The following is an 11,678-nucleotide window of genomic DNA, read 5'->3' as shown; positions in this document are numbered from 1 at the left end:
TATGGGTGTGTGCCCGGACAACATCGGGGATCCGATGTTGTCCGGGCACACGCCCATATTTTTAGTATCATCGAAATCGGTGAAATCACCAATCGCTAGTAGACAATATAAGTTAGACAGAAAATGATAACGTAGCTGATTACTGCGTAACCGTAAAACGTTGGCGAGTTTATACGATTTGGATATGCTTTTGTGTTTTTTTTAATTTTGATATTTTTTACGTGTGTTTCTTTTTATTGTTTTGAAGCAACGAAACTGGCGAAACAGTTTCACAGTAAATAATTTCGTTACTTATTTAAACAAGAATCTTTGACTTTGAAAATACATTGTTGAATAAAGAAATGAAAGACCTGGTCGTTATGACAATGTTGTCATAACGACCAGGTAGGGGAAATTAACTCGAGTAGAGGCCATAAATGATGTTACGGTGGGTGTATTGACTTGCTTAGCTTCACTCTCAGGTATATTAATTCACTGACGAAGGAAAATAAAAGGACTTGAAGCAATTCACGTAAATAGGTAAGTTAATTTATGATATGAAGGCCGCGTACCTGAAAAAAAAATTAAATAAAAGGAACAGCCTGAATATAAAGTTTTAAATAAATTTAAAATAATAATTTAAGGTATTAATGAACTTCCGCGCTATTTTTTAAAGTCGTATTTCCAAGTTTAATTAAAGTTTTATGATATTTATTTTTTTTATTTTTTTATTCAGTTGTAAGGTTAAAGTACAGAATAGGTACAAAACACCCTCCCCTCCCCATGTTAAGAATGGCTTTTTAAAATAATAACGTTATTATTTCAGCACGGATCAATAAGTGCATGAGTACCTAATTCAAAAAATGTTCCATGCTCAATTGCTCACGGTTCGGGAATTCTTTTTTGGCACGCCAGGAGGCGCTAGCTCGCCAAAAAGTACGCCACGCGCCAACTTTCATTCCGTCATAAAAACAACTTTCTCCAGAAAAAAAAAAAGAAACCAAACTTATTTTTACATGTTTATCTCGTGAATAAAAATAGAATAATATATTAAAAAAACGCGTTTATTATTGTTAATATCCAACAACGGAGTTGAAGTCAATGTTTTCGATTTTAAAACAAAACTAATTTTTTTATAAATCTCTGTTTGGTGTACTGATGAATTATTTTTTTTTTAAGAATAAAATTGAATAAAGTTTATTTTTATAAAATAACTTTCTACAGAAAAAAAAAAAAAACAACAACAACTTATTTTTACATTAAGCTATTCGACTGCAGAAATGGGTGATGAAATTTTCGAAACCTTAATTTTTTTGCAAATTGCTTGAAATGGACTGAACTTTCTCTGGAATTCCTTGTTTTCCAAATATTTTATTTGCTTTCTCAGTTTGATCATTCCCTCTCACAAATGTGAACTTGAAACAGCAGTCCACAATGAAATTCAGACCTTCAATGTGTCAGTGGCCACTTTCTGCCATGATCTCACTGAAATCTCGTGTGGTATCAGGGGTTCTGTGCTGCATGCTTTGGTGCCGCTGACATGGGGATCTTTGTTATATTGTCTATGTCTTTCATAATGTGTGCCAAAAGACACAATCTTTTGCTTGAGCTTACACTTCTCCATCCTTTGATGTTCATAATATATTTTTTGTAATACCTCGTGTTGCATTGATTCGGATATTATAATATGTGGTTTGATTTCAATAAAATTCCATTTTCAATGGATAGTTCGTCCCAATAATGCCAATATGGTCTCATATTGTTGTTCACCTCTCTGAACATGTTGGGCCAACCTCTTAGAATAACGTCCCTCAGTTTGCATTGTGTGGGATCCTCATTGTTGCAGTTGTTCAGTTAGTTTTGGGGCTGAAAATTGAACAAAATCCACTGTTGGAGTTAAAACAAAAGGAAGTTTTTACTACACATGGTTATGATGTGTTATCATGTGACTGTTTCTGCTGACAAACAAAACCATTGTCTTTGTTAAATGGAAGCGGTGATCTAATACACAGGCTTCTTTAGCTTTCTTACTGAGAATCCAACCATATGGTTTCTAGGGCAATATATGATTGTTGTATCATATCCTTACAAATGTAATCGCATGAATAAGAGGCGAATCATTGATCGTATGATCACCTGGAATGCATTTTCATATATAAGTCATATATAAGTCATATATAAGTCCGGAAGCACTCACACCCAAAAAACAACTGCAAGGAGCTCCCGTTCTATGTTGCTATAATGCTGTTAAAAAATTTTTTCTGTTAAAAATTTCAATGCAAATGCTATGGCTTTTCTTTGTTAGAGGAGAGCAACACCAAATCCTTTACTTGATGACTCAACTTGAATGACTGTTTGATTTGCAGGTCAAAGTATGACAGTAACATTTCCTTGCAAATCAAATCCTTGATTTGCTGGAGGAATCCCTTGTGATTTTCTGTCCACAGCTCATCCGCATCTTTTTTTAGGAGATATTTCAATGGTGCTGTGAGATCTGAGAGATGTGGGATAACGGGTACCATATATGTGATGATTCCCATTATCCTCTGCAGGTTGTTGGTGTTCAATCGACTGCATAAGATTTTTATTTCTTTCACCTTACTAGGACCAGGATGCATGCCATTTTGATCAAACAGCGGTTAAAAGCGAAAAAAAGTAAAGATTGTAAGTTATCTCTCCATATATTCCTCTCTCGTATACTTAATTGGTGGATGCTGTATTTTGCCATTTTTTTTTTTTTTTGTTATTGTTTAAGGATATATTTTCGTCGGCATTTCCTTTCTTTTGATATTAAAATAAGATATCCCTTCCCCATCTTTATAATTTGTTTTTTTTTTATCAAAAAACTGAATCTGCTTTTCATTATTGCACATTTTTCATGGTTGAATCAAATTCTTTCTACGCAATCTTCATTAAATTGTGCTTGTCATACTTTTTTTGGACTTTTCGAAAAATTATGACATCATCAATCAGCCCTAGACTATCAGTGAACTTCTCCAGGATCATGCCCATCTTCTGGATAAACACATCCTGAGACATCACCAAAAGGCATTCGCTCAAGGCAAAATTTTCCAAAAGTTGAATGTAGTCAACAGTTGTGCGTCTGCATTAATGATGATTGATAGCCATTTTTGGCATTCAAATTGGAAAAATATTTGGCAGCAGTTTATGTGCAAGTTCTTCCATTATAAGTGTTTTGTAATTTTGTAATTTTGGCATCTCATGATGGCTCTATTTAAATTTTTCGGATCTAAGCACAGGCGAAGTTTTCCATTGCCTTTACACACATAAACCAAACTGCTGACCAATTCTGTAGGCTCAGTTATCCTGCATATGACACCTTGTTTCACCATATTCTCCAGTTCAGTCTGGATTTCATCCTTCATATGTATGGAACATTTTCTTCTATGTCATGTAGTCTGTGGAAGCTTCATGCGTCCTACCATTTATTCATGCGTCCTACCATTTATTCATGCGTCCTACCATTTATGTATATTGTAACGTGTTGCGGGCCAGGATATAAATACCCTAACTCCCTACAAAAGAAAATAATGAAATGAATGGAAAGAGGGAAACAAAAACTCAATTGTTGGATAAAATAAACGTGTTGTTTATTTACTGTTGAAGAATGAATGTTTTAGGTATAACACGTGTTCATGTCCACGCGGGTGTCACCATCGTTTGTTGCGGGACTGGTCGTATAAAAAGAAAAGGAAATGCGTGTTCATCTCACGTTTGGGTCACCAACGTTTGTTCGCGTGTGGCAAAAAAAGGAAATGGAGTAGAGAAATGAGAAATGGGAGTCCGGCATGTAGAAAAAGAAAGAGAGAGAGGGTTGACATCAGTTAAGCTGCGTGCCATGTTAGCAGTCAGCTACACGGAGGTGTTCTGAGGCACGAGTTGTAGATATGAGTTGTCTGGTTGATGGACCAAAGCAAAAGGGGAAAAAAGAGTGAGAAAGTCAATCCAGTTCATGTGGAGAAAGAAATCGTATAAAGTGTACGTACTGTCTGTTAGTTCTTGCCTCATATAGTAGCAGGTGGTGTGAGGCGCGAATGGTTCGTCGACCACTCAGCTCGAAAGGCGAGTTGAAAAAGGGCAGGAAACAGCTTGTCTCTTGCTTTTATAGGTGTTTCCAGTGGTCTTTTGAGCATGTGTGGATTTCCTTTGAAAGGGGAAGTGACGTTGCTCATGTGTGCGTACATGTGCGCGTATGTGAGTACATGTGTTTACGTTAGCATGTGTGCATATACACGTTAATGTGAGTGTATATATGCGAATGTGAATATATGTATGTGTGCAGACATGCACACGTATGCTTGTGTGCGCGTATGTATATGACAAGTAATATAGCTTGAGATGTGAACGCGTGTTTCTGTGTGAAACTAGAAAAGGCCTGCGCAATACTCCCCTTCCCAGGAAAAAAAATATGCAGTGTATATATATATATATTTTTTTTTGTAAGTAATGTTTTCGGCAATTGACTTTTCGTTTTTTGCTGTGGGTGTGGTTGTTTAAAAAAAAAACGTCAAAAACGGAGTGTGTTCATACAAAAAAAAGTATTTGCTTACACGTGGAAAAGGTGTTTACTCTTTATTTAGGCTGACATTTGTTTGTTTGGCTTTATTTGTGCTGACATGTGCAACGAGTTGCTTGGATAGTGAAGTGAATTGTTCGTTTGGAAGGAAATTTTTTTTGTGTTGACGTGGTGTGTGTAGTTGCCAGTGTCTTCGCAAGTGGGTCTGCGGCATGTGTGTACATTGTCTGTACGGGTACTTGTTGCGCATTCGTTCGTGTTGAACGGTGGTTGTGGTTGCCGGCTGTCAACGAAACTTCCAGTTGTGAGTTTATCAGCATGCATGGTGCATCTCAACTCATATTGTTGATTCAACTTCTTCCTATGTGTTGATAGGGATGTCCTGTAATTGTTTCTTTGTTGTTGCGTCTGCTGTGCGGGAGAGAATGTGCATAGACCTATGTGATTTTGCTCCTCGCGTTTGTTGCAGGGTAATGTCAGGAAACCGTGAAAATGTTTGTCGAGCTCGAATTTTTCTTTATTTTCGGTATGAAGTCGACAGCTCCGTGTTCATTTTTTTGCTGAGTCTGACGAGGGGTTTCGTCATTGTAGTTCGTTGAGATTTTTGTCGGTAGTAGTTCACTTGTTTTTCTTTGTTGAAATGTTTGTTTTTTTCTTTATCAAATAAAACGCGCGTCTCGCTCAAAACAATTAATTTTAAAACGGTAGGGTCACCATGCGTGTTCGTTTCACATCTTGTCGTGGTTGCCAGTTTGTTGTGGACTTGTGGTTATAGGAGGAAATGCGTGTTCCCCTTGCATTCGGGTGTCACCATTTTGTTGTGGAGTGGCAAAATAGGAAACATGAATTGTTTTGAGGAAGGAACGAACAACGTATTTATTGAATTAAACGAACTAGGATTTATTTCGTGAAGAAACAAATAAAAGAAAAGGGTACAACACGTGTTTAGTTTGGCGTGCGTCTCTCGCTGTTAACTGGTGAGAAGGAAAGTCTATTGTTGTAGAGAAAGAGAGTGTGTGTATGAGTGTTTCGTTCAAACACATCCACCTCATTTTAAAATAACGGAGTCATCTGGTGTTATAGAAAGAAAAGGAAATGCGTGTTCATCTCACGTTCGGGTCACCATCGTTTGTTCGCGCATAGCAAGAAAAGGAAATGGAGTAGAGAAACAGAAATGGCAGTCCGGCATGTAGAAAGAGAAAGAGAGAGAGGGTTGTATCAGTTAAGCTGCGTGCCATGTTAGCAGTCAGCTACGCGGAGGTATTCTCAGGCACGAGTTGTAGATACAAGTTGTCAGGTTGATTGACCAAAGCAAAAGGGGAAAAAAGAGTGAGAAAGTCAATCCAGTTCATGGAGAGAGAAAGCGTATAAAGTGTACGTACTGTCTGTTAGTTCTTGCCCCACACAGTAGCAGGTGCGCGGGTGCGTGCAGCTTGAAAGGGGCAAATGGTTTGATGACCACTCAACTCGGAAGGCGAGTTGAAAAAGGGCAGGAAACAGCTTGTCTCTTGCTTTTATAGTTGTTTCCAGTGGTCTTTTGCACATGTGTGGATTTCCTTTGAAAGGGGAAGTGACGATGTCCATGTGTGCGTACATGTGCGTGTATGTGAGTACATGTGTGTACGTTAGCGTGTGTGTGTATACACGTGAATATGAGTGTATATACGTGAACGTGAATATATGTACGTGTGTGGATATGCGAGCGTATCTTTGTGTGCGCGTATGTATATGACAAGCAATATAGCTTGAGATGTGAACGCTTGTTTTTGTGTGAGACTAGAAAAGGCTCGCGCAAAGATAATCCTTAAATTGGATTATGTGTTTTAAGAGAATTTTGAAATTTAATTTTTAGGCCAACGTGAAATGTATGGTTTTTTTTTTTTTGTTATTTTTATATTTTGTTACCGAGGCAAAATGAACATGGAAGAAATGTATAGAGAAGAGAGAGAGAAAGAGATAGTATGGAAGAAAGAAAGAGAGAGGTGAGAAAGACGTTCAGCACATAAGCTAGCAAGTTGGCAGATGACGATCCTGTCAACAATAAGCTTTATGACCCCTGCTAGTTGCTAAGTAACAAAGAAATAAAAGAGAGAGGTAAGAAATGTACAGAGAAGAGAGAGAGGGGGGAGAAAGAGAGAAAGAGACAGTTTGGTACAACACTTTCCGCCATGTCGCTGAGCCGGGCACATGTGAAAAATTTCCACTCCACAAAACGACAGAGAACAAACCGATGTCGACCCCCCCCCCATCAACAACGAAAGAAAAGAGATAATGCCTGCGTTGTCGAAATATAGAATGTTATCTTTACAAACACTAGGGACACAACACCCCAACAATAACCAAAACAGGAATATCGCATGTTATGGACGGTTGTTCGAAGTGAACAAAACGGCGGTTAAACTCCCCATAAAAGCGAAAAATAGTAAAGATTGTAAGTTATCTCTCCATATATTCCTCTCTCGTATACTGAATTGGTGGATGCTGTATTTTGCCATTTTTTTCCCCCCTCTTTGAAAGATTTTTCAACCAAAGTTTCCTTCAGAAAGGAAATTTTCCTTAATACAAGAATTTACCCCGTATTTGTACACATAAAGCCTACCAAAGCGGCTTTATGGTCTTCTCTCCCCTTTGAATGAAAAGGCACATGAGCTTTCACAAAGGGAAAATATTTCTTTCTCCAATTTTAGGTCAAAGAAACTTTTTTATTTGTTTATATATAACTTTTTATTTATTTATTCCTTTCGAAAAAAAAAGAACATTTTGTCAAAGAAAGACAACATTTCGTTAAAAGGACTGGATTCAAAACAAGGATTGTGTAGAATAATCAAAAGAACTATGTTAGTCAATAACACACAACAACAACAACAATAATAATAATAGCAGCAACACTTACCAAGGATCCAGCTTATGCACAATACAGACACCAGATTGAGCTGGACTGAAGGCTTGTATTTATGTACAAGCATATCCAATCAGGTGATTCAGCCAATCACAATCCAAGGAATAGACTGGCCCATGTGTGCACAATGGAATCTCCCATTGTGCCATAAATAGTTCTCCTCTTTCATGAGAAGTAACTTTAGTCTTTGTCAAGTTATCCATAACTTGAATGCTGACCGAAAGTCCACTACACAATCCAACAGATTGTTTTCCGTTTTTAATATGTTTTTTCTTTCAGCCTTGTGGTTAGAAGCAAGAAAGAGAAGTCTTACCGTGGGTGCTCAGCGAGTGAGTTCAGGCGAGGAAGGAAGAACAAACATGGCGGCCAGCATTTTTATTTCGTCCGTTCTCGCGTAATCTCGTGTGTGCATGAAGACGGAAAGGATAAAACGCTGTTCATTTCTCGGTGCTGGGAGATTATTCCCGATCAGGCAGGAGAGAAGGCAAAGAGAGAGTAGAGACAGAGGACTGTAGTGATAATATTTCTGGATCATTCCGTTTGGGTATTTTTGAGGTGAACCCCCCCCCCATTATACTTCAAGCTTTTTCGGCGATGGCTAACGCAGGCTTAAGCAACATGATTAAGCCTTTTAATGGTGACGGTGATGTGGTGGCGTGGCTTAAAAAAGTGGACCTTGTAGCAAGGATTCAGAAGCTGTATGATGTGGCCGCAGTAATACCACTGTTTCTAGAAGGGGACGCACTGGCCCTCTATTTGGAGCTCAGCGAGCGGGAACAGGGTAACGCAGATGCCATCAAGGGTCGACTGATCGAAGCTTTTGCAGAGGGGCCTTTCGAGGCCTTTAATAAGTTGAAAGAGAAGAGGTGGACTGGTGAATTTGTTGATGTCTACGCGAATGAGATAAGGAGATTGGTTGAGTTGTCGGGTATCAGGGGACACGCCACGAGTCACGTAGTCAAGATGACTTTTGTTACCGGGTTCCCGGAAGAGATATCGAAAAGGTTGCAGCAGGTACCGGGAGTGGAGACGCTGGATGTGAGTGAGCAAAACTGCAAAAATCTTGGTGAGCACCCAGCCCACGGAGCCTGGAGGAACGACAGCAACGGTACAGCAGGATGTGGGCAGGAATCTGCCAAACCCGGGGATCGCATGCTTCGAATGCGGGGGACCACACATGAGAAGAGACTGCAGGAAGTTCTTGCAATGGACAGTGTGTTACAAATGCAATCGGAGAGGCCATTTAGCAGTAAAATGCACAAGTTCGGGAAACTGGCGAGGGGAGGCCGACGCGCCAGCGGCCGCCCCAATTCGAGAATAGAGGCGCACCCGCAGCAGATGCCCAAACAGAAGATTGCGGTGGAAGGACGGGAAGTTATGGCCCTGATTGACACTGGCTGCACCACTACCGTGGTGCACACTACCTTAGTCGGAAGATGGAAAGGGAAGGGTGAAGTAGTGGCATTCGATGGGTCGTGAGTGAAGTGTCGAGGGAGGAAGACCGTCACTATTGATATTGCTGAACGTCGGATAAGGGTCCATGCAATTGTCACTGATCGCCTGGTGCCTGGCGTCCAAGCCATCATTGGAATGGATGTTATATGCCGCCTTGGAGGTGTTACCATCACATGTGACAACGTGAGGTTTGGACTAGCTGAGTGTGCGGTGACGGAGAACGCCCCCAGAGGGATTAAACAAGGCCGGGGAGGAAAGAAAATTGTCGATCAAAGATCAGGACTTCCGAGCCGAATTCGACGGAGAGCGGTGGACGGTGGAATGGGCATGGAAACATCAAGCGCCATCGCTGACAAACAGGATGGCGTGCTACACAAATTCGCTTAGAGGAGGGGCGAGAAAGGAGTTTGAGCAGGAAGTCGACCGATGGATTGGGGAGGGGATACTGATGCCTTGGACGGATGATGTGGACTCGGGCATTTTGCCGTTGATGGCCGTTCTGCAAACAACTAAAGGGAAAGTAAGACCGGTCCTGGATTTCCGAGAGCTGAATGGCCATGTTAAGTGCCATACGGGAGGCGACACTGTAGATGTGTGCAGTGAGACCATTAGGGAATGGAGGCAGATGAATGGCGCATCTACGTTGGTAGATCTAAAATCTGCCTATTTGCAACTCCATGTTGCCAAGAAGCTCTGGAAATATCAGTTAGTCAAGTACAAAGGCAAAACCTACTGCCTTACGCGAGTGGGGTTCGGGTTAAATTCGGCACCCAAGATTATGTCAACTATCCTCAGGAAGATTCTGGAGACAATGGGAAAGGGAGATGGGGTAGTGAGCTCATACATAGACGACATTCTGGTGAATGAGACTGTGGTAACTGCCAAGGAGGTGGTGGCTCATTTGAAGAGGTTCGGGTTGGTCGCCAAAGAGCCGGAAAAATTAGACAGAGGGGCTGCTTTGGGCCTAAAACTGAAACGAGGTGTGTCAGGCGGCCTAGAGTTTCGCAGGGGAAACGAGATCCCACAACTGAAGCAGGAGCTCAACAGACGTGAACTTTTTTCCATATGCGGAAAGTTGATCGGACATTACCCCGTTGCCAGCTGGCTTTGACCAGCATGCAGCTACATAAAGAGACACGCCGAAGGACGAGGATGGAATGATAAGGTGGGAGAAAGAATGGTCGCCATGATGGAAGAGCTCCTAAAAGAAGCAGAATGGCAAGACCCAGTCCGGGGAACCTGGAATGTACCGCGAACATTGGATGGAGTCGTGTGGTGCGATGCGAGCAGCATTGCAACAGGGGTCGTTTTGGAAATTGGAGGAGTAGTTGCAGAAGATGCAGCCTGGTTGAGGAAAAAGAATGATGTCAGCCACATCAATGTGGCGGAATTAGACGCGACAATAAAAGGAGTCAATCTGGCTTTGAAATGGAGACTACGTGACATCTGCATCAAAACAGACTCTGCCATGGTGTTTGCTTGGCTAAAGTCTCTCATTTCAAGCGAAAAAAGGATAAAAACGAAAGGGGCTGCGGAGATGTTAGTGAAGTGCAGGCTTGGGGTGCTGGCTAAGCTGATGCAAGAGTTTTGTTTGAAGCTTCGCGTAGACATGGTGGCTTCTGAAATGAACTGAGCAGATGCTCTCACGAGAGTGAAGAAGAGTTAGCTGTTGCCAAAGAAAGATGTTGTTGCTGCATCGGATCTAGATGATGTTGGCATGCGAGAACTGCACAATTTGCACCATATGGGGGTAGAGAGGACTTGGTACTTAGTGAAAAAAGTCGACCCGAGGATCACCAAGGAGCAAGTGAGGCAAGTGGTCAGGACATGCGACAGATGTCAGTCGATTGATCCTGCTCCAAGCACGCATGAAGCTGACCAATTGGAGGTGAGTGGGACCTGGGAGAGACTGGCATGCGATGTCACCCATTACAGGGGTGGACTTTACCTGACCATGATTGACTGTGGGCCCGGGCGATTTGCCCTATGGAAGAAGCTACGTGGAGGAACAGGCAATGAAATAGCGGCAATCCTTGATGAGGTGTTTTTGGAGCGAGGCCCCGTGGAAAAGTTGTTAACCGACAACGGGACTGCGCTCAAGTCAGTAGCAGTGACAGAAGTACTGAAGAAATGGAAGATCCAACAATTTTTCAGAGCTGCCTACAGACCTAGTGGCAACGAGATCGTGGAGAGAAACCACCGCACCATAAAAGCAGTTGCAGAGAGAGGAGGCACCTCACCTGAGCAAGCCATCTTCTGGTATAACATGTCACCTAAACTGGGACAAGTACCAGAGACGGTCCCGCAATTGTCAATGTTTGCATATTCCTGGAGACATCCCAGGGTGGAGCCAGCAAGCTGAGAAGTAGAGGCCACAGGGACAATTAAACTCGGGGATGAGGTATGGGTGAAGCCACCGGGGGCGTGCTGCACCACACAATGGAGTAGAGGTCACGTGACTGGGAGGAACACTAGTAACAACATTGTGGTGGGAGGAGTCCCGAGGCACATTCTCGACGTCAGACCAGTTGAGGGCGAAGCAGTGGAGGGGAGTGTGCAGCCACAGGAGGAGGACGAGACACCTCAGAGGCCAAGTAGAGAGAGGCGACCGCCACAGTGGATGAGAGACTATGAAATGTGATCTTGAGATCAGGGAGGCATGTGGTTAGAAGCAAGAAAGAGAAGTCTTACCGTGGGTGCTCAGCGAGTGAGTTCAGGTGAGGAAGGAAGAACAAACATGGCGGCCAGCATTTTTATTTCGTCCGTTCTCGCATAATCTCGTGTGTGCGTGAAGACGGAAAGGATAAA

At 42.0% G+C, this 11,678-nt stretch overlaps 1 protein-coding gene across 3 annotated transcripts in view; it reads left to right on the top strand.

Annotated features, from left to right (window-relative positions):
* Positions 1-368: 368 nt before the first annotated feature.
* The window catches only part of LOC145242410 (uncharacterized), an 87,398-nt gene continuing 76,088 nt past the window's right edge, over positions 369-11,678 (top strand). The window contains exons 1-2 of one of the 3 annotated variants that reach the window (XM_080105446.1): positions 419-519; positions 2,585-2,643. In XM_080105446.1, the coding sequence (XP_079961572.1) occupies positions 2,592-2,643 (52 nt within the window). In that variant the 5' untranslated portion in view covers positions 419-519; positions 2,585-2,591. Of the gene's footprint in view, positions 520-2,584; positions 2,644-11,678 lie in introns of all 3 variants that reach the window. The other 2 variants (XM_080105444.1, XM_080105445.1) reach the window with 2 other exon arrangements.

This window comes from Euprymna scolopes, chromosome 21, assembly GCF_053919585.1.
Source record: "Euprymna scolopes isolate OS-2025 chromosome 21, ASM5391958v1, whole genome shotgun sequence".
Lineage (NCBI taxonomy): Eukaryota > Metazoa > Mollusca > Cephalopoda > Sepiida > Sepiolidae > Euprymna > Euprymna scolopes.
Note: the sequence above shows the minus strand (reverse complement) of the source record. Positions and strands in the feature narration are given on the sequence as shown.